General features: G+C 36.5%; 1 protein-coding gene across 1 annotated transcript; it reads left to right on the forward strand.

Moving 5' to 3' along the window:
* The first annotated feature begins 480 nt into the window (after positions 1 to 480).
* ZBBX (zinc finger B-box domain containing) lies at positions 481 to 22,875 on the forward strand. Its single transcript, XM_054206513.1, has 19 exons — positions 481 to 496; positions 1,218 to 1,305; positions 1,900 to 2,013; positions 3,567 to 3,660; positions 5,910 to 5,958; positions 6,117 to 6,226; positions 12,269 to 12,433; positions 12,885 to 13,059; positions 13,882 to 14,002; positions 14,571 to 14,686; positions 14,909 to 15,012; positions 15,334 to 15,440; positions 16,390 to 16,421; positions 16,797 to 17,044; positions 17,862 to 18,018; positions 18,572 to 18,724; positions 19,683 to 19,919; positions 21,543 to 21,678; positions 22,742 to 22,875. Exons 2-19 carry the CDS (start codon positions 1,238 to 1,240, stop codon positions 22,815 to 22,817), a joined length of 2,262 nt encoding a protein of 753 aa, XP_054062488.1. The 5' UTR covers positions 481 to 496; positions 1,218 to 1,237; the 3' UTR covers positions 22,818 to 22,875.
* Positions 22,876 to 24,100: the final 1,225 nt, after the last annotated feature.

The raw sequence follows: 24,100 nt of genomic DNA on the forward strand, positions 1-24,100 counted from the left end.
TACCTGTCTATATGCTCACTAGAACACGTTTGCCAAGAGAAGAACCTTCTTCTATTCTTAGTTAATAGAAACTTGTTTTATCTTGGAATGTGATCAAAAAAATAAGTGTTTTGAAATGGTAAGAAAGAATGGAGTACTTGGTTTTTCCATCACAGTAAGAAACGTGTTTTGTGCGCACATCTGACCTTTCTGTCAGCACTGAAACGTCATTGCTTTTAGGTTCTGTGGGACCAGATGTTTTAACTGTTCATAATGTGCAATTGACGTGCGTTTTGCCTCATGGATGGAAGTATTATTTGGACACATTTTAACTGTATTAATGGTTATTTTCAGATTTATGTGCGAGCAGGCAGCTGAGCTTCTGCTCTTGAGCTCAGTTATACATTTGATGTCTTTCAAATACTACTCTTCTCCACATCATTTCATTTAGGTCCTGCTTTCAGCTGGAATCTGATAGCCAACAGTTGAAGAATAGTTTCCAAACGTCCTGTCAGCTGTAAGTCTCTGGCCAATAAAGTTTTTTTTCCTTTTCCATATGCATCCCAGCAGCACAAGTAAATGTTCAGCTTTGGCACTGTGCTTGACATTGATTGTTGGCATGTTTCTTACAGCAGCCTGCTTAGTCAGTACTAGTTATAATGCAAACATTCTAGTGCAGCGATGCTATGGATATTTAGCTCCAGTTTGGACTCTGCTGTATGAACTTGCTTGTTGGAAAAGTATTTTACAACCTGGGGAAAAAAATTGTCTTTAAAATACCACTGTCTTGAAGTTTGAGGGTAGAGAATAATTCTGCTCTGCAAGTTATTGTATTCTTTTGCATCTATTTGTATATGACACAAGACATTTATTTATCTTTCCAAAACATTTGAGATGGTTTGACTTCATAGCCATTGATACAGTTTTCTCCTTCTCTGTGCTCTCTATGGGTCTGGATCAAGAAAGCTGTGTTTTATTTAATATTAAACTGCTTTCATCAAACTTTAGGGGACTGCCCAAATGAAACATACAAGTAAATCTTTTCCCAGGTATCATAACTGAAAGGAAAACTTTTTATTACATTTAAACGTAATTTAGAGTTGCTCTAGTATTTTATTCACACTTCATATAAACGAGTTCTGCACTCTATTTCCTTCCTTCTTTTACTGTTTTAATTTCAATCAAATTCCCATTTCAACAGGTTGCTAACTGTAGATCATTGAAATTCTTTTTTTTAGAAGAGATTATACTGGGAATCATGAACATCAATGCTTTTGTAATACTCCCAGGCTCAAAAACTGGAACCTCGGTGAGATTAAAGGCAAAGTAAGTGCATTTTATCTGATTTTGATAGAGGTGTTTTTTCATAATTTTTAATAAGTTTTAATGTAACATTAAGTAGAAGAGCTTATTTGTGTGTGAGCAAGAAAAATCATGATGTGTTTTTTTTTCTAGTATTTTCCCTATGCTTTTATCCTTAAGCCTTTATTTTCTTAGGCTTTAATGTATTTTCTGAGTAAGTTATCGGTCTTATAATGCTGTATATCTAACGTATATACTTTGTAAACAAACAATACTAAGGGATTCACTGGGATAGTTGATTTGAATATATTTCATCAACAAAACTGTCTGAATGCAGACACAATTGTATCAATTTTATGTTGGCCACTCTAAAGCTTATATCTGAGTAGCCATATCACTGTCAGCATACCCCTCTGTAACGAGTTCTTGTGTCCAAGGAGTTTGCACCTGACCTGCCCTAAATTTTCCAGAACTGTTTTTGGTCTTGTTGGGAAATAGAAGAGTGACGTGCCTTTAATGACAAATTTTACAACTTTTTTTCTCGCTGCTTTAAACATCTTTAGGTGCTTTACTTTCATGTAATTTCTAATGAATATTTTACTACTTTAACTTCTCCAGAACTATCAGAGAACTGCAGTTGGAGAAAGTGCAGTTAGAAACAGAAAACAAAGAGATGGAGAAGAAGTTGGAGCAACTACGGTCAAACATGAACAGAGAAAAAGAAGAGAGAAGGTAGGTTAAATTTCTATTTCAAAAAAAGGAATCCAATGAGATGCTCCCTCCACACCTCCTCCTGCCCCAGATGGGATCTCTTGAAAGTTTGGAATACACAGTAGTGTTCAGTCTACTCTCTCCAATCTTTCTTCCCAATGTTAAACTTGCTACCCTATGACTTTCTTACTTTTAAACTCTCATGTGAATTTTTTTTTTTTTTTTAAGAAGTAAGCTTTCAAATCTGTCTTGGCAGGAATATTCCTTCAGCGGCAGAGATCCCTTTTTCTCATTTATTCCCTCTTCCTTTTTCCCCTGTCTGACTGGATTTGTCACCTTAGTTTTAAAGCAGGAGACAGAAAGTAGTTTCTCTTGCACTATTTCTGTCTTATTTCTGACATTTTTAAAGAGGATGCTGTTCTTAATAGTGCTTTGATCCTGTTTTGTATGCATCTATGTAGCTTCTCAGACATTTTCTGCATGATGGAAGCATGGCTTGGAAACTAAGCATAATGTAATGAAGCAAGTGCTAGGGTAGAAATTTCAATCTCAGCTCTGTTGCTGGCTCACTCTGAATTTTAGCAAATCTCTGAAACATCTGCTTCCATTTCTTTGTACTACTGCCTGACATGATTTTTCGCTGGAGATGCAAGTGCCTTGGATGCCTTAGTGCCTTAGTCTTGGTACTGCTAAGGGCCTGCTGGTTGCAGCTCTGTAAACTTTTGCATGAGCTGTTGAGGCAGTGTTTTCCAAATAGCGTGTGGCACTTTTTTTCCCCCTATATTGTTCTCATGCAGTTGTTCTTGTATTGTTCTCATGGCCTTGTACCTGCAAACAATGATAGTGTTGTTATGGTGAGTTCAAATGACAGGTATCATTGGTGTTTGCACCACTCATGGGAAGATCATCCCTCTTCCCTCCTACATGTTTTCCTTACCCTTTGTTTTGTATGCTTTAGTTTGTTTAGCTCTACATTTGGTTTTCTGTAGAACAAAGTCAGTCAGTCATTTAAACACTTGCTAAATATTATGCAGTAGTGTATTATGCGGTGTGCTAAAGCTGAAAATCACTGTTTAATCTCTTAGTCTTAAATTCTTCCCTGCTATCTTTCATGTTTGTCATAGTAGTCAATTTCAAAACCGATATTCACTGAAGTCTTAATTGTAGGTATGTGTTCCTGGCTTATTAAAAGGTGATGCGTTATAGCTGTGCTGGATGAATGCCCCAGAGTAAATTGGGACAACAAAGAGTTATCTAACTTGTACTTCCGTTACATTTTTATTCTTCTAAAGCCAATCTTAGAGAATTGATGGTATTTTCTTACTTTTAAAGACATAGACCAATTTGATGGTCTAAAAATAAGTACTTTTTTATACATTTGATGTATTTACTACTATGAAAGTATATGTGAAGCAGGTTTCAATGGAAGGGAGATGTTTGTGTTTTGGGGAATTGATGATCCTATAGACAGGCGTTTTATTTTTGTGATGCTCTGTTCATATTTAAAAACCTAAAGGAAAACCTTGCTTACAGAAGATGTAATTTGTAAGTTCTTTCTTGCTCTTGGTTTATAGGAAATCAAGTGCTTATCGTTGGAAGTCTGGACAGGCAGGACCAATGACCGTCCAAGCCCGAGTTTTGTCACAAAGCAAAGCAAGCAATAATAAGGTAGTAAACTATCAATATGTTTGCAGGTAAAGCTATTTAAAACAAAACAAGATTTAGAACATCTATGCTACAGAACATGGGAATTTTAAATACTTTAAAAGGTTAAGCACCTTCTGAGTAAAACTTCTGTTTGTTTATTTTCCCATGCCAAGCTTATGTTTCCCTTTGAGCTGGAGGAACATCAAGTTCTGTTTAGTGATCTGTTGTTTTTTTAATTGCAATAGACAGTGAATTATAATTGCTTCTACAGTAAGTGTCTAATTTGGTAGCGATGGAAATCATTGTGAGCCTATCTTTCAAATGTCTAATGTCTGTTATGAATCTGAAATACAAGGTTTCAAGTTTTGAGTACAACTTCTCTATCTTCACAGATAAAAGCTATGAGAAGGGCCCACAACATTAAAAAAGACTACACTTAAAGCTTTTTCTTTAACTCAGTCACTGTGTCATGGCATCTCCATTCACAGTAGAACTCCCATATGTCTCTGATTCATTCTCTTCCGTACACACACACTTCTGCATGTCTTATAATCTTTCTTATGATGCTTCTGAATTTCTTTCAGTAAGTACAGAAGGAGACTGAGATCCCAATTTGCCACTTGGTCCACAGCAGCTGGAAAAGTCCTACATTCGTACCCTGAGGGCTGATGTTAGTCAGTCAAGTGTGGGTTAAACAGATTTTTGAAGCATTCTCTTGGACAAGGATTGGGCTCGGTCCATCCTCTTGGACTGAGATTGAATGCTTCTGAGTGATTTAAAGTGTGGATTAGGTGTATCAATTGACTCTCATTTTATGACATCTTTGCTCAGTCCTAAAGGCGGATGTAGAACTTTCCTGTGAAGTGATTAAAAATTTTGTTCTCTTTTTAATATGTACACGATGGAGTATTTTGGTCTTATTTCCTTTTGGAAATGACTTGGGCAAGTTTGCTCAAACTCTCAAAAAATATTAAGGATAAGGCAGATGTGTGGGAATGGTAAAAGTCGGTCAAATTTGTAAGTAGCTGAAGAATGGACCGTGTAGGGAGTGTTATCACTTCCAACTATAATAACCTAGTCTTACTGTTTCATTCTGTGGTGAAATGAATTCATTGTTTTAATAGCTTAGGTTCTTGTCCTCGAGGCTTTATACATCATGGAAGCAAGCATTAGGTGTATCCATTGTGAAATAATGTTCACGACTGCTGTTACAATACCGATTGTGATAACAGAGCTTATGTTCTTTATTTGTTCAATGAATTAATATGAAAAATCAGTAGGGGATCCCCAAATCCAAACTCATTCAACTTAGAGATATTTCCTCATTCCTTCCTTTAGCGGACATTGATGTGTCTGGAGAGGCATGCAAATTGGACTGAGTGGGACATAGAGAGTTTTCTCTTACGTTTTTGGTTTTTTATTTCTGGAAGCCAAGCTATGTATGCTATGTTGAAATGAGAGCTGTTAATTAAGAGAGAGCACTTGAAACTGGCTGAAATAAAACTTATGTAAGTCTGAAGAGAAAAACAAGACAGTGACAACTTCAGACTAAGCCATAGCAGTTGCTATTTGAAGTCTTTTGAAGCAGCAGCAGTTTGGTGTGAAGGTCTTCTCAGCCAACATACTCAATTTCAATGAAATTGCCTAGTTGCCTGTGAGTAGAAGAGAGGATTGGAATGAAAAGGTTTCCTTTAACCCACCTCTTTCCCCTTCTCTGAGACAAGTAACTCAGAGCTGTTACTACTTCAAAGACTTCAGATTTCAGCAGTGATGGCAAAGCAGAAGATGCATGGGGCAGAATTTTCAAAAGGGCAAAATTAAAATTCCTGCAGGTGCGTAAGAGTGTGGGGGGTGAGATGCGAGGGTGCAGTGTGCACTGTTTGCAGGGAAAAACTGAGGAGCAAAATTGTTGAAAATGATTAGTTATTGGGGTTCTAGATCATAGAAGGGTAATGAGGAGTGTCCTCTAGACTTCACTGGTTGACATTTGAGCTTGAGTCACCATGGTTATGAAAGTTCTGCAGGTGTACGCTTGTGGAAAACCCTCGCTACGGACCTGGCTGGGCAAACAAGGACAGTGTCATTTCATGAATGGGGCGGGAAACTGATCACAGACTTAATGGCTGTCATGCACAATACATGGAGTTTTCTCTTTAAATACATGCTTAGCTGTTTTCCTAGAAAGAGTAACATTTTAGGTCTATAAAAGTTACACTTATATTTATTTTCTTTAGCACCTTATATATATATATAAATATTCTTCCACGTAGGTTTCTTCAGGAAAGGTGAAGTTGCAAATACTCAAAGAACAGATTCAAGGTAAAGGCATCTTTGTTAACTAAATAAAAACTCAGAAACTTCTGGTAGAGCATCTGGTTCTTGGAGGCTGCTGCAATTAAGCAATAAAGAAATCAGAGACCGGAGTACTTGGTTTGTTGTTTGTTTTTCTTTTTTTTCTTTTTTTTTCTTTTTTTCAGATCCAGTGAAAGAAACACTTAAGCATGAAATGGCAAATGCTGTAGCTCATGAAAAATCTGAAGTGAAGGGGGTAGCATGTGGACTACATGAAATTAAGAGTGAGCTGCTGGTAAGGAAGTGGTTTAGAAATCAACTCTATAGCAACAGAATATAATGTGCATATATAGTAGCTTGTAGCAGTATCTAGACATATATATATATATATAAAAATATAGTATAATATGTTGTAAAATGAATTACCTTGGGTTTATTCAGAGTGGAAGCTGTAAAGACAAGCTGTTTGACCTGGAATTCACTTTCAGGCACCTTCGTGAAGCGATCTGTATATGGAAATACGTATGCACATGCCTAAAACACAGGAGCGGCCTAAATCTGAGGTCAGCTTTCTGTACGTTAGTTTTTCTGTACGATGCAGTTGGATGATGGTAGTCTGTGGAAGTCAGCATATGAGCTGCCTCCGCCCCTTCCGTAACAAGGAATCATTTTGATGGCAGTATTGCTGCTTTGAAATCATACGGTCAAGGAGCTCATTTGAGCTTTTAGCCTTAGCTATTCTGGTGAAGTTTTTTAATACATTGTTTTCCAGTTTGCTCTGCTGGGAAAAATAAGACTTCTCTTAAGATGGTCAGCTTGAGGTGCCATATCAACTTAAAAACAGGAAAAAATTACTTACGTATTTGGGATTAATTTGATCCTACTTTATTTAAATATCTTATCTTGATGGAATTGAAATTAAAGTAATAGGGTTTTTTTCACCTGTTTCCCAAAATGTATTGGTGGTATCCACTTTAATTTTAGTATTTCTCTTTGTGATAACTATTTAGTGCACATAAAGTAAAAGGAGGTTTTATATACTGATCTCCCTGAATGGCAGGGAAACAGATTAAATGGTTCTGTTATCAGAACTGTTACCAGTTCTTTAACAGAGAGTTTCTTTAAGCTGTATTTTTATTAATTTGCCCAGCATGTGACTGTGCCTGAAGAAGACTGATCTCTTACTTAAATAAAGAACACTGCCATATGATTAAAAGAAGATGTATGTTTTCAGGCAAATAGGGCAAAATTGAGTGGCCTGTGAATATTTTGTAATTTTAAATACTTTGATAAGCACCAGGGTGCATTTTTAATTCTGATTGCTTTCTGAGCCAGCACTTGCTGCCTATGGTAGAGTGGAAATTGCTGTCATCAACTATTAGGTCATTTATATTTAATGGAGAGATTGTTTGCCTTTTAACAAGTGTAAATAGGAAACCTAGCCTCCAAAATAGGATGTAGCCCCATAGTATTCTGGTTTTGAAGTAACCTGTGCAAATAGAGTAGAAAATAATATTTAATTAATAAATGCAGAAAATAACATTTTTATTCTCAAAAAGTAGCATCTCTCACAAAGATTCACCCCCAACACATGCCATGATATACTTGTATTGCGTTTATGGCAAAATGAGGAAGTTGGAGGTGCTAACGCTCAAACCCAAGGGAGCAGATACCGTGTTTGTGTGCGTTTTTCATGGTTTTCCCTGGAAAAGCGCAGCTTTCCCCGGGAGGAGCCGCCCGCCCCGCGCGGGGCCGCCGTGCCGGGTCGGGCCGCCAGGAGGCGCTGCGCCCCCGCGGGAGGCTCCCGCCGGGCCCGGCTCGGCCCTGCCCGCGCTCACCGGCGGCGGCTCCTCCCGGCACAGCGGCTCCTTTCCCCCGGGTGTTCAGGTCAGGCGTTTGGAGTAGGGGCTGGGCTAGAAATCGTCACTTCTGGGATGAACTGAAGCGCTCTGATGCTTTCTCCTTAACGCCTCCCCCTCCCCTTAGATGAAGCTGTGCTGCTGAGTACCTCATTCCTGACCGCAGGAAGGCTCGTAGGTCATGAACAGCACTTGTAAGAGTAGGGCAGCGCTGGTGGATAACAAGGCATTGTTTTCACAATGCTTAGGTGACAAAGGGATTACTTTCACACTATCACACGTGACTTTCAGTAGAAAGTTTTTTTAGTTAAAAAAAAAAGTTTTCGTAGAAGCAAATAGCACAGCTGTTTTATGCAGTACATATTTGGGTTGATACGTGTTGGGGTTGTTCAGCCTGGAGAAGCGAAGGCTCCGGGGAGACCTTAGAGCCCCTTCCAGTCCCTAAAGGGCCTACAGGAGAGATGGGGACTCTTTGTCAGGGAGTGGAGCGATAGAACAAGGGGTAATAGTTTTAAACTGAAAGAGGGAAGATTTAGATTAGATATTAGGAAGAAATTCTTTACTGTGAGGGTTGCTGGCCCAGGTTGCCCAGGGAAGCTGTGGCTGCCCCATCCCTGGAGGTGTTCAAGGCCAGGCTGTATAGGGCTTGGAGCAACCTGGTCTGGTGGGAGGTGTCCCTGCCCAGGGCAGGGGGGTTGGAACTAGATGATCTCTTCCCGTATGTCAGGGGAGGTTTGGATTGGATATTAGGAAACAGTTTTTCACTGAAAGGGTTATTAAACATTGGAATAGGCTGCCCAGGGAGGTGGTGGATTCACCATCCCTGGAGGTGTTTAAAAAAAGGGTAGATGTGGTACTTAGGGACATGGTGGTTTTTGTCAGGGTAGGTTAATGGTTGGACTTGATGATCTTAAAGGTCCCTTCCAACCTCAGCAATTCTATGATTCTATGATTTAAGGTCTCTTTCAACCCAAACCATTCTATCATATTGAGAAACAAATCATGCTCTCTTTTCTTGTGCCTTGATGGATTTTATAGTTATGCGTGCCTCACGGAAAACTGAGTTAAATTGAACCAATAGTAGTGTTTTGTGGTTGGAGATCTGTAACTGGGTCAGGAGATTTTTACACAGGCTCTTTGAGTTATTATTATTGGTATATTGTTTGAGACTTTTCCAAATTGTTGGATGTCTAGTATTTTGGAAAAAAAAATTGTAACTACTAAAAGGTGTTTGTTCATTTGTCAAAGGCAATTATATACCCTTGTGAGTATATTTAAGTCCATGTTAACTGCCACTTAAATATTGTTATAAGTAAGCTTGAAACTGTCTGAATTCCTATTTAGAATTATGTCTGTTCTGTCAGATGCCACTTTCAGCATTCCTGATTCTTTCATACTTGGATTCCACTCACAAAGGAATAAACTGTGATGAAAGTAAAATGTTTTACAGTACAGTGGAGACTTGTGTGTAGTTTTATTATTCAGCTCAGTAATATTCACTTTCTAACATAAAACTTTGAGTCATATCTGTTATGAAACAATAAAAATTTTATAATTTTATAATTAGGGTAGTAAAGATTCCTCCTAGAATTATTGTATAACACTTAATTCTAACAAACTTAAGTTTCTCATGTGTTATATTTGATTGCATTTCATAAATTGGTTGTAACAAGTCTTTTTTTGCACCAAATTGTACGTGCATTTTGGATTTTAACTTTTGGACAAAACCACTGTTTCTGTTCTAAGGTTATTCCAAGTTTGATTTTGATAAATGCTGTGATTTGCTTCTCTTAATACCTTTTCAAATATGTATTATTATGCTTGTTTTCATTTTCTTTCATTCCTATGTTAATGATAACTGCTTTATAGCTGGACTTAATGAATCAAAGAAAAGCGTGTCAGGAATTTTTTATGAAAAAATGTTTGGATTTCTATGTCAATGTTATGATTACAAAGACTCAAAGTTACTTTATTGTGAAACTGCAAGCTAACATAAATGTAGAAAATGAAGATAGGGCCTTGATTAAGTGTATGTTATTAAACTATGTCAGTTCTACCGTATGAGATTTTCTTGAAGGCAAATTTTACTTGTCGATAATGTCACTGGATATGTTATTCTGTTATCCCGCTAAAATATATTTATCTCATTCATTCTTCCCAGAAATATAATCCTTTGAGTACTGTAGTAAATTGTCAAAACTACTGCTCTAGTAAATACATCTTTGTCAAAATGATCCTTGCTTGTAGTATATTAGTAGAAAGATTACATCATTTGATGGAAAAAAAAATTCAGGTGAGAATTTAAGGCAGTTACAGAAGGATACACCATCCTGTAAGTAACAAATAGCCAGCAATAAATCCTCTTTTTGGGATGATGTGTTATCCTGCGTTATGCAGTCGACATAAAAGTTTTTCCATGAGCTGTTTTGCATGGATATAAAAATATTTCACCAAACACATCTAAATGCAGGCTGTTTAGGATTTTTTTTTTTAATAGACTGTAGCAGAACTTTTAAACCTAGAACTGAAAACTAGGTGGTAACAATAGTAACATAACAATGATAAATCTTGACAATTGTAGTGCATTCTCTTTTAGATGCACACATATATATTTAAAGCATTTATCTCATTTCTGGTGATAAACAAACTGGATTGAGATGTTGGAATTTATTGTGGGGGAATAAAGGCTGGTTCATTGGAAGAATACAAGAATTTAAACTGAGAATCATGGAATGCTGTGATTGCTCCATCTGCATCAGGATAATTCCACTTTAAGTTGTCTTGATTCTACCCCCCACACACCCTTTCACTTATCTTATTCTCTCCAGTCCTACTCTGAAACTAATTGGAAACTTCCACTGTTATTAAAGGGAGCTAACAAAAGAGGGCAGAGAGAGATGCTAGCCATCAAAGTAGGAGAAAATTAGCATTGAGTTCAGCTGCTGGGAAGTTTAACACGAGGCTAAAACAAATAAGCTTTCCAAGTATGCTCTAAAATCAGTTTTGCAATTCTTGCATAAGTATTTTGAAGCAATTCAGCAAAATCTCAATGAAGATGTTTATAGAAATAACACAGCAGGGTGAGCCTTTCAAGTATTGATCTGCTGTTATCTGCATGGTATATGTGCCAGAGTACTGGAAGGAACCATGCATAATGCAACTATGCTTGCTCAAAGGGAGCAGATGTATGAAGCTACATCACTAAAATTATCTTCTTCGAAGGAACGTGACTTCTACTGAATTCTACTGTAATGCTAAGATCATTTTGTTCATGTGGTGAAAAAGAACACAATCTTCAGCTATTTACTTTTGAATGCATGTGCCATAGGAAACAGAATGAGCCAAGGAGGGGGGCTGTTACGAGAGAAATTCCTCTTTTTCTCTTTACGTATGTACTTCTGTGATCTCTGTGTGTCGGTGTTGTTAGGGAATAAATATTTGCTATCAATTATGGATGATTATGGACTATTAGGTTTGAGAAAAAAGACAAAGCACGTGTGTTATACAGTGAACTCTGGACCTTATTCACCCTGTATAGCAGTATAAGAATCAGAGGAAGACTGCAAAAGGCAAAAGTAATGGCCGTTTAAAGTGGTCAGTCTCCCTGCATTGCATGCTCGCTGGCATGTTACAAGTAATGTTTAATGTGCAACAGCAACTGCAAAGTCACAGAGTTGATTAGAGTCTAGAGCAGGTGGAAAGGAGGAGATGTAAGTACATTCTGGTTTTGCTGCTTTGACTCTTTCCGATTACACTTTCTGCCTGTATCTTACTGCTCTTGTGTTTTCGTGGCAAGAATGTGTTCCTTACTTTAGGTTTTTGTAGACAAAGAATCTTTCCTTCTGGTCTCTGTGCATTGGGAGGGGACACAGGGAAAGGATGAACATAATTTTTGTTTGCTTGTTTGTTTTTGCTTGATAATCATTCAAGAGTTGACAATCAAAACCTTCATATTACATTTCCACGGTAATTTTCTTTGTTCTAATGAAGGTTGCAAATCAGTAAAGTCCCAGTGTGAATAAAACTGTTATTCTTCTTCTGTAGCTATTTTCAAACTCATCTAGTTCATTATAGTTTGGACTTGCCTGGACTATTTTTTGTGTGTGAATGGGTATTCCAGTTAGTTCCTTAAATGAACATTTTCCTCCTGTTGACCTCTGCAGGTGTGCTTCTGTCTACTGAAAAGCTTCAGTAAGCAGAACTTCATTAATAAAGTACATAGCTCATAAATTTGTGTATATGATATGTGCTGCATTAAACACCTCACTTAGTCTGTCCTTTGTAGTACCTAATGGAATATTCAGATTATTGAATTTTTGCTCGCACACGTACATACTACTGATTATTGACATTATTATGTGTGTATTTCGCCATCGCTCTTCAATATGTGGTTACCTCCCTGCTTTTAATATGGTATTTGGTGGAATGTTTGAGTGTGTTTATAATAAATTAATGGTTTCATAATGTTTCATTAACAGACAGAAGCTGATATACATGTTGGAAAATTGGAAGTCAATCACTTCATGAAGGAAGTAAATCTGAACGAATCGAAAATTAATCATGAGGAACAGAAAGTAAATAGCAAGCATCAGGTAACATCAGACAAGTTTTCATCTCTGCTAGCGTCAGTAGGCAGTGCTGAGGTAGCGTACAGTTCAGAAAAAAAATATTCTTCTTATTGTTTTGGACATCTTCGATAGTGGCCTGAAGTTTTTACGCAGTGTGCCAAGTGTGAGATCAGACTTGCATCCACCCCTGTTCGTGTCTGTCGACATGATATCCATCCTGCACATGGGATGTGGCTACTGCTTTCTGCCTACTAAAAGCATTTAAGTTAAATGTGGTTTTTTGTGTGCTTGTACAAGCTTTTTTTGTTTTTCTCACTTTGCTCTCGATTGAACAGCGCAATTTAGTTGTGAGCAAGACCACATAAAAACTGAGTGATCTTCATTAGCAGGGTAGGTAGACTAAGCCCAGAAAACAGGGTGCTGTACTTCCGTAACTGATACCAAAAATGTTGTTGCTATTGTATGTAACAGGGGGGAGGATTGTCATCAGAAGCGCTCTATTAATTATGTTGTGGAACTGATTTAGGAACTGTCCTCAGAATCAACCTGTACAGGCCTTGAAAATCAGGATGGAGGATTATTACTAAATGGTACATTTAATGAGGAGGAATCTGCTAAGTCTTTTCAGGAAGCTTTGCTTCAATGGAGAAAAGGTAATCGTGATCACAGAGAACAACTGCATTCCAGTGAGGTCCTATCAGGTATGGTTTTTTTTCCATTTTAATTGCATTTTAAAAACATTAGGAAACATCTTGGTGAGTTAGCAGACTTTTGATTAGTGAAGGTAGATGTTCTTTTAGAATATTAAATGGTTCTTAAGTTTTCTCTCTGTGTTCCTTCATGAATTAACAACGATCTCTGAAGTTTTTATTAATAATGTGCAGATTAGTGTTTATCCCAGTTCTTTTAATGAACTGTGGTGTTGGCCAGATTATTTAGCTTGTGTCTCTGTACTTTGCTGTGGCATTGTTTCTCACATGAGACTTTAATATGAACTATAATGCTTGAGCTTAATGTTACAGCTTTTAACTGAGAAAAGGGATGTGCATGGCTCAGGATTTTGTATGTTATATCCAACTATATTTTCTGCTTGCCTTCCATAGACTCTTAATATTTCTTTGTCCTGGTGAAAAGATGCAGTCAGTTGAAGTATGCATGGAAAAATATGAAAAAAAACCCTGTTGTCTGATTGGATTTGTGGAAGCTAGCCTCTTTCCTGTAGTCCATGGATGGTGTTTGTTCTTTGTGTGGTTTTTGTATAAAAAATATTATACTGATTTCTTTGTTTTCCTCTTTTTTTTTTTTTCTTCTTTCCTGTGAAATGATGGGATAAGGTTTTACTGCCTACACCCACTGCTGTGTTGTGTAAATAGAATACTGCTGGCCATTTGAATTTTGGAATTATGCAAAGACTTAGCTAGGCATAGACTACTAATGCGACATTCATTCAAAAATAAGGTAGTTAAATGGCAAGTTTATAAATCTGAATAGCTGCATAAATCTGTTTTAAATAATTCCAATAGAATCTGTGGGAATTTGTGAGGTACAGACTGATCTTACTGTTATGAAGGAACCTGTCCAAATTGAATTCAAGAACGATGGCCTGAGCTACATGGAGAAACTCTTGCTTAAGAAATACAGAAGGTATTGTTGAAGTTGCTGGCACCAATGAAAGAAGTCAGAACTACTTAAAGGTTTCAATGGAATTTTTGTTACTGCTATTGAAATATTAGATATATTATCAAGAGTTAAGATGGCTGTATACAGTGTGCTTTACTTTGATACAATAACTGTTATAACCAGACTTGATGACTTAATATTCCAGAATTACTGCAGAGGGAGTAGTAGTTGGAAGGATTCTCTTTGCTATCAGTTTGTTGTAGTGTTTGAAGATTGGTAATGATACTTGACTGCTTGATTTGGGGCAATTTGCTACAGGAGTTTTGTAGAGAAAAGGAAGTATGATCTTCAGGACATGTTTATAAACATTAGAGTTGGGCTGTTAGTCCCTGAGGTGTGAGGTCATCTTAATGAAATTAAGAAGAGTTGCTGCTTTTAAGGAGCAGCTAATACTGCTGCGGTAAATAATGTGTGTGTGGTTTTGTTTGGGGTTTTTTTGTGGGTTTTTTTTTTTTTGGAATGACTGTGATATTACAGAAATAAAAAAAAAAAAAAGATGACTTTTTAAGATTGGTTTCTCTTCCTTTTTTAGAACTCCTGTTGATCAAATTTCTGGTAGTTGCATTAAAGATTCAAGGCCTGCGCAAACACTAAGTGTACACCAGGCTGTGACTGGAGGAGATGATGAAGATGTCAATGACTTAACAGGTGTAAAAGATTTCTGTTTATTGAATCTAACTATTAAATACTTGAGATTTTTTTTTTTGCTGGGATTGCTGAACAATTACATACTTAAGCGGTTTCTGCTTAAAGTAACAATAATGAAAGGAGAAATTTATGGTATTTCATAATAAATAAAAAGTTCGCATTTGTATAACTGAATCTTGAACAGGAAAAAATGAAATGCATTAAATTAACTATATTTCGTAGTTGAAGAGGTGAGGAGATATTGGACATCTGTTTTCAGAGAGGAAGTACCCAACACTATTGCTGAAAGTTCAGAGTCATCTTTGAAAATTGAGTTCCTTGATGATGTAAGTCTGTAATAAAGAACTTCATGAATCTTCACAGTGATCCTAAGTGATTTGTTTAAATGTTGATCTGTTAAATATTTAAAGTGCCAACAGCTAAATAATTTTTAATTTTAAAAGGTGTATTTTTGTCTTTTCCATACTAATGTGTAAAATTTATCTTTCCAAAGTTTCCCTGTAAATTTTTCCTCTTGTGTCCAGGGACCCTTACTATACAAAATCTAAACAAAAATAAAATCTGCAGACTTTTAATGACTTGAGTTAATGTGGTTATTTTAATTTTAATCTATTGCTGAATATGGTTTCTTTTTTTTTTTTAATTAGTCTTGTGGCAAGGACTTGGAAGAATCATCTAACTTTTTTTTGATGGAAGCTGGGACTATGGGAATGAATAAGGAAGGAAAAGGTGAACCACCGAAGCAGTTTGTAAGGTATTGGAAATGCAGAGATTGTTTGGAAGAGAAAAGGGAGTAAACCATCTTCTGACAGTTACACTTCTAAATAACATGTGCTTTTATTTGCAGGCAGTCGTACTTCATATGAATAGGGAGAATCTCTGATCGTAAATTGTTTTAAGGCATGGTTAAGATACACGTCCTCTCATCCTTGGTGCAAGACACAGACTATGCTGGTGTCATGACACTTAGTTACTGCTTTCCCTTCCTTTACAATTCTTCCAAGATCCTGTCTGTGATTGCTGGTTTTCTGCTTGAAAGTTTTCATTTGAATGACCTAATGATTCGATGACTAATTTGTAAGAGTTTCCAAGAACAGTTTGGCAGTTAATGGGCATGTGGCATGTTTACCATTAAAGTTAGTGAACAGTAAGTCTCCGTCTTCGACTTTTTCAGCGAGCAGCCAAGATGTATTAATTACATGTAACTAGAGAGAGATCACTCTGAAATTTCTCTATTTTGTTTGCTTAATCACTCCAATGTTAAACCATGTAAAATACATTTCTTTATGTGTTTACGCCCTGAATTATAGATAGCATTTCTCTTTTGTATGTTCTTATCTCAGTAGAAGCAGGAACTAGCATACAGGCAAGTTGATAATTGATCAGTGTTATGTACTTCTAAGGTACTCTCATTTGACTAGTTGTTTAACTCCAGGCAAAACGAAGAGTCCTAATAATTAATGGTACATCTGCAATTCTTCTGATCTCCCAGAATTTATTTATGATTAGATGTGATCTGTTTTGTTATATTGTATTCTTCTAGTCTTTCCTCCTTCCTGGGTTTCAAAGTGGTTCATCAGTTGCAGATCAGAATGACACAGTACAAGACCTTTTGCAAAGAGAAGCTTGTAGGCCTAATGAGAAAGTCATTTAATGTCCACAGCTGATACTCAATATTTTTCTTCACCTCTTCCTCTTGACAGAAACCCCATTTCTTCTAAAGAAGTTTCTCAAGGTAAATTTTGAAAGTTACTAGTATGATGTACGCAAGCGTATACAGTTATATCATTCTCATAAGGGAAGGGATGTGGTAGTCAACTATGATGGTTGTCTAAAAAAAAACAATTAAAGATTGTTAAATTATGTACCGTTCCCTGACCCATGCAGGTCCCTTGACCACAATTTGATGCGCTGCGTGAGCTATTTTGCTATTATAGGCATCTGCTGTGACAGTAATCTCAAAGCTGTGAGCTCATTTTATGGCTTAGGGATAATTTCAGTGGAGGTTTCATATTTTAAGTTCATGAAGAAAATACAGCAGACTTGCATGTTATAATTCATATTAATTTCCATTAAAAAAAATTATCCTATTTTCATTATTTGATTGTAGAAAAAATGGTTGACTGCAGCTGTCTTGGAAGAAACGCAGTGCAAAAGGAGGGTATTAAACTAAAGACTATGAGAAGATCACTTAGCTCCTGTGAACTACCTGAGAAGTTCTCTAACCCTACTGAACTAATAAGCAACAAGTATCTCCTTGAGACACAGCTGCAGAAAACCAATAAAGATTCACAAGAACTGGACGGTGTCTGCAGTAGTCAGAGTTTGGTTTTGCCTGTAATTACAAAGTGTTCATTGGTAAAATATTTTATCTTTGGTTGCTAAATAGATAAACTATGTTACTTAGCCTACTTTCCCAGTTTAGCACGAGGCAACGTACCATGTTCCTGAATCGGTTTAGAGATAGTGATAGTTATATGGTTACCATTAAATACTCTACAGCTTTTCCCCATTCTCCCCCAGGAGCCCCACCCCAAAGCAATTAAGAATACAGTTTCAATCAGGGGATTGTCACTGCCTGCCATATTTCATATGTAGGGAATGAAGGCCTCTGCTTTCCACTTTGTATTGTCAGTCTTCTATTGATGTTCAAAAAATAAAAACGAATGAAAGAACAGACAACAAAAAAAAATGTGTTGGGGGAGAAGGCAGCTCTTCCCATGTTAGTATCAATGTCACTTCACCTCTCGACTGAATGCCAAAAATTGTAGGTACTCTTATGTAACCTGAATTATTCAAATGTTCTTTTGCTGAAAATATAATTGAAAGCAAAAAAAATCAGGGAGGAAGTTGGGACATTATATCTGGAGTCATTGTTGAACAGTATTACTGTACATGATGTACACAAAGACAAGTGAAAACAAACCAAGACAAATTGCTTTTCATATCCGCAGTGGAAGAATAGAGTCAAGCTCTCATATCATTAGCAACTGAAGTTTATAGGATTTTAAAGCATATGTCATACAAAACCATTATCCTTATGAATATCTATTACACCAGGCTATCAGTATCATTCAAAGTTTTATGAACATTTTACTAATATAAACTTGCAAGAGCAATTTAGGAAGTTTCCTGTTTCTTTTCCTATTTCTAATATATTTGGGTTTTATTCAAGTTACAGGATGTAGCCAAAAGGCAGAAATCTATTTCTACGCGGTATTGGGGACTTGAAGGTTTCTTTGTAGGTGCAAACTGTGAACAAGTAACGCTTGAAGCACATTCTCCGCTGTGTGCTGACTCTAGCCCTGTGGACAGTAGTATCCTGTTTCCAGGTAATGGTGTATGAATTAAGTCCTCAAACAATATATACGTTTACCACCGTTGTTGTAAGATGTCCTTATCTTTGTGTAACTTGGTTCTAGCTTACTTTTAGAAGTCACTTCAGGTAACAGTCATGCCAACACACACAACTGGTGCTGTGGAAGGATAAAATAAACTTACTACCTTGAGGTAAATTACATAACATAATGCCATAGATTTATATGCTTCTTTATATCCCTGAGAATTTGGTTCCAGTAGGAATGTCAGCTTTTGTTTGTGCATAATATAAATCACACACACAAAACATATCATTATCCTGTTGCTTTTAATGGTGTATATGAAACATGTGAAATGCTTGCTGAACATGAATGTTAATTTGATCGAGTATATCACTTGAATTTAAGTTTGTTAGTGTGTTAGATATGATTTTTTTTACATATGTGTAGAAAATTTGTTGTATGACTCCTTTAAATCACATACATTAAATGTAGCAAATAGAGTAACAGTAAATGCATATTAACACAAAACCTACAAATGATTTCCTCTAATACTTTTTTATTTCAGGAGATGGAAAGTGGGTTACTGAAAGGAGTTTAAGTGAATATGCTGATGACTCTGTAGTTCAAGGTGTCTTAGAAAGTCAGCTGAATAGACTTTCAAGTGGTTTGGAGACTCAAAATAGAATTTATCCTCTGGTAGAATGGAGGTCATACTCAGGTAAGGATAGAACAGCTTTGAGATCCTCCTCTAACAGGTTAATTTTTCGTAGGTAAAAAGTAGAAGTGCTTGTGATGATTCTGCTGAATTCAGGTCATTTTTGTATCTTCATCTATGTATTTGTATTTTGGGTGTATGGCATTGTTTTCATAAGAACGGTGTTTTTAGTTAAAAATTTCTCTTTACAGCTGTCACTAATAATGCTTTTTATTGTGCTTAGTTTCTACTCCTGCTTCTACCCCATTAATTCCCTCTTAGCTTGATTATTTACATAATAATTTTATCTAGAACAAGATTATGTATTACTGTGTGTTTTGCAGCATCTAGTACAATATGGTTTTGATCTAATAAAAGATTTCCTCATCCTACTGAAATAAGTCTTATTACGTGAATGATAAGAAAGAAGGAAACAAGTAATGCATAACTGCATATGCACTTTTTAGTTACTTTTCTCAATTTCAACTGTCTCCATCTGAAGAAATGTACCTTACGTTATTTCTCATCTTAAGCAACCAGTTTGGCATTTTAATTTTAAAAACACTATGTGCAGAAATTGAAACTGTCAATTTGGTATCCCAGAAAAAAATCTCAAAAGTGTCTATATTTTATTCATGTTGCCTTAAATTAAAAAAAAAAAAAGACAGAACCAAAGTTTTAAGCTTTCTACACACATTTTCAGTCTCTCCCCTGCCCCCAAATTTGTGCCATTGCACATAATATATAAATCAAATTTTTTTTTTTTCTGAAAAATGCCCCTAAGGTGTGAGGTGCTACTTCCCAATATAATTGTAACCCTCTTATTAAAATTTATTAATTCACAATCTTAAGCAAAATTAATAATCTGTTCAAATAAATTAATAATTTTAACTGCAGTTAATGTCATTAATGAGCTGAGATCAAATTCTCTTTGTGTAAAATCTTGAATTCTTAGTAGTTGTGACCTTTTCTGTTATTTCAGGGAATGATTCTAGAAGACCTTGGTCGACAAATGTGCTACACTATGAACTGACTGGAAAATGTCCAACAAACACCCAGCCAAGGCCAAAGAGTTCATCCATGCATATGTTAAGAGTTAACACTGAGATATCAAAACCCAAGTGCATTGATATAACTAAACAAGATGAGTATCTTTGGGAATATATTGCTGACCAAGAAGCCCTACTTATTCTGGAAAAAGAATTATTAAGTTATACAGGTAAGTGACAATACTGTTTGGTTTGGGTTTTTTTTTTTTTCCCCTCGTGTTTAGAAGTAACATAATGAAAACAAGTAGCTATTTCATTTGCCTTTTCAGATCTTAACTGATTTTGGTGCAAAAATGACCTAAACCATTTGGTGATACAAGACTTCTTTGTGGTTGAACAGTGATTTATTTCTGTTCAATCATACTTCAACTTACCCTTTATTTAGTAGAAGCAAAATGTTTTGTGCAACTTTTTTTTAACCCCGTACAATTTTCTTGAAATTTTACCTCTTGCATTTTTGCTGCAGAAATCTGCAAGACATGCTAGGTACTATTTCAGATCATGAATTTCATTTAAATAAGTATTCTTTGCTTGGATGTTTAATAATGAACACCCCAGGTGTAGTTAGAAGCTACATTTGATGCAAGGATAGCAAGAAGGGGAAAAGATGGACAGGAAACTTTATAAATCTGTCCTCACGAGAACTGCCACTAATAAAGCATAATAAATACAGTATTAGCCCTCATTTTGGGTTTGACTCAACCCCCTTTCCTCTGCCTTTGAAGACCACCTCCTTGTTTTTTGGGAAGGTGGTGTGTGTGTGTGTGGGAACAGTGGCAGGCAGCCAAGGTCAGTTGATTACCGTTGAACAGAACGAGTGAGTTCTGGTTTTGTTCTTTCAATACTGGAAAAAAAGATTGGGATGCTTCTGCTCCATCTCAATGAGGAGATAGGTCAAGTGTCTAAACACTTTGTGCCATAAGCAGCCTTGATAAACTGCATCTCTTGGGCTTTAACTTGGTCCCTCCCTTCTGAGTTGCTATGGTGCGTTTAGACTGGCAGGTCTTGGCTGTGATGCATTTTCAGTAAACAAAAGTAGTCTGGATTCAAGAGTGTTCTATCTTGTAAAATGTTTTTTACCTTAGACTACACTGTATTTTTTTCATACAGCTCTTCTCTGAGGCTTCCAAATACCACGCTTCAGGACAGCTGTCCTTCCTTTTTTGATACGTACTCATCAAAACCCTTGTGTTTGGAAGAGTTCCTTTTGTTAATGCTTGAAGGATTAACATTGATGATGAAATATGCTCAGAGAAGAGTAGGGAGGGAAGTTACTGTTGAACTGTCCCATTCTTTCTCTCCCTTTTTGTTCCAATTTCTTGGAATACTTTTCACTTATTTATAAGTGAATAGCAGAGAGCTAGTTGGGAAACTAGTAACATGCATGTCTGTTGTATAAGGAGCACAGACTGTGATCCCAGTTGAGCATCTTTTTATATTGGTGGATGTGGGATATATCCTGTTGCTCCGTTTTAAATACATACTACCATTAGTCAGCTACCCAAGTTCTACGTTTGCTGCGGTATTTTGAGTCGCATTGGTAATAGTGGGCCCTATTATATAAGGTTTCATACTCAACTGCCATAAACGTCTTGGAAGCAAACCCTTTCCATGACTTCTAATGATACAGTAACTTATTGGAGGGTTTGTAGTGACATCCTTCATCAGCTAGAGTTGTTTTGAGACTTAATGGCAAGTTTTTGTCGATACTGTGGAATTCTTTGAAATTGATAGTGTAGATACTGCATTTTTTTTGTTTACATGTGTTCCTGAAATGACCTAAAATACTTCAGGTCCTGAAAAACGTTACAGCTTAACTTTGGAAGATGTAACCTTCTCCAGCAGACACTCAGAGAAGACATGTAGAAATACAACAGATTTCTGTAAAAGCCTGGAACTAAAAGACCAAAGCAGAGTTGATACTCTCAGGTAAGTTAAACTTGGTTTTATGATATTGTAAAATGCTCAATATGCCAAACATTTTGCCAGAACTGAAATAAAGACAGTCTTGACTTTATGATTGTACTTTACACGCTGATTACAAATGTCAGCATGACCTATTTTGTATTTTGGTGTTCTAAGCCAGTGCTCCCAGGCAGCTCAGATTAAGAATTAAGTGATATATTTTTTTGTTGAGACTACAAATTTTGGGATTATGGTGTTTTGGGTTTTTTTCATAGAATGGTAGAGTGGTTTGGGTTGGAAGGGACCTTAAAGATCATCCAGTTCCAACCCCTCTGCCGTGGGCAGGGACACCTCCCACTAGACCAGGTTGCTGTATTAGCTTTTGTTAATATACAGCACTGAGATTTATAAAGTACGTCTATTAGAAATCGAAGTTCTTTGGTCGTAAGGTACCTTTAGAAAGGGCAGTTGTGAACAGGTGAGCCAATAAGATTTAACTCACCATCATCTATGATATATCTGTTTTATTGCCTTGGAGACTAAGGAGGTGGCTGGAAACAAAGAATTTCCTTTAAGTTCTGTCTGTCATAGCTTTCTTACTATGATTTTGTAACTACTAAGGGTCAGTCAGACACTGCGAGGTTAACTACATGCTATGTGAATACAGGTGATCCAGAGATTTGTGGTTATTTGGTTTATTGAGTTGTTTGTTTGTTTGTTTTTTATAATTGTTCGTAATATTGAAATTGCAGGTCAGTAGAAAACTAAACGATATTTGCAAATAGTGCAGATGGTATAAATGAGACCCACTTTCCTAACTTACCTGTTCTAGGATCTATTAAAGCACAAAAGCGACAATATTATTTACTTCCTACTTGTTTAAGAGGTGAAAATGTACATGACACAAACTGAGGGGGAAAAAATGAATATAGTAGCTACTAATGTATGTATACTTGCAAAATATAGAGCAAAAGTTATTTTCATGCCTTTTAGTTCCACGTGTGTGAACATATGTCACTAAAGCTTAAAGCAGAGTAGCTTGAGGAATTTGAGCTGCTGAAAATCACTGTGATATGTTTCTTTTAAGGGGCTGGGATGAAAGCCAAATGGATGATGAAGAAGAAATTCTGGAGGATAAGCAACAAGTTCTTGCATTACAGTGAGCATGCCAAGAACTTAATGCAATTTCTCTTTTTGCGCATCATACAAAACCAAGAAGCAAAGAGGTGTCTTGAGAGCTGCTCAAGACTTTATTTATTAAGGATTACTTAGTAAAACTGTCAATAAAAATTCTTAAAAAAATCCCTTGATTTTTTCGCTTTTTTATTAGTATGAAGAAGTAACAGAATAAAAGAAAACTGGTCTTCTGCTATTATTTTCTAGGATTTTTTTATTCTTTAATTTTTATTCAATATGAGTTTCCTTGCCCACAGGTTGAATTTTATGTCTCCAAATGCAGTTTTACATTGCCAACCTGAGACGTAACGTGCAGGAAGTGTTAATGGAGTGTTCTTAAACGGGGGGGGGGGTCTCAGTTTGGACAAGTTTATATGGTGAGATGCATAGTAGAAAGTCTAATATACTTTACTCCATATCACATATTTTACCACTAAGGGAGTTTTGCCTTGCAGAATAGAAATCAAGTTTTACACAGTGTATTTTACTTCTACTACTACACTCCTTTCTTCTTAATTTCAGCAGGTAGCATAATACTAGCAGTAAACTTGGCTCCTTGTGCTCAGCATCAGAGAATCATGACCTTTAAGATCATCAAGTCAAACTGTTAACCTAGCACTGTCAAGTCCACCAGTAAACCATGTCCGTAAGTGCCACATTTACACGATGTCATCCACACATCCCCATGTACATCTACACATCTCCATCAACGGGAGGTCAGTTCTTTCTGCACTGTACTACTTCCACTGTTCCACTATGCCAGTTCAGAGTGATCTGTGTTCGGCATGCCCAATTCAACTGTACTGAAGGTTGCCATCTTACACGTCTTTTAAGATTAAGAGAACAAAGAGGAATTACATTTAAAAGATGATCTTGGGTGGTTTCGATTTCACCAAACCATTTCAATTTCTCTATTTGGTCATGACGAGGCCTCAACTGTACTTTCGAACTTGCTGCATCTGTGTTGTATAAAAAGGTTTCTTCTTCCTCTTCTCGCCCTTCCCAGTTAATGTAAGGTTAAATGCAATTAATGTAACACCAGTAAAAGGTCACTTGGCTGTTATATGCTGACATGGTACTTTAATGTAAAGAGAGTTTGGTGTCTTTCTGCTTTCTTTTTGAGGAGATGCTTAATTGTACCTAGTAGTTGAGTAGTTTTCTGTGGAGGTGGCAGGAAGTTACAGTTTTGAAATGATCTAAGTGGTGTCTTTTAGTAACATCTTTGGGATTCTCAGACGCAGCAGCAGGCTTCAGCTTTCTTTAAAGTTTT

The sequence above is a fragment of the Rissa tridactyla genome, chromosome 6 (assembly GCF_028500815.1).
Source record: "Rissa tridactyla isolate bRisTri1 chromosome 6, bRisTri1.patW.cur.20221130, whole genome shotgun sequence".
Lineage (NCBI taxonomy): Eukaryota > Metazoa > Chordata > Aves > Charadriiformes > Laridae > Rissa > Rissa tridactyla.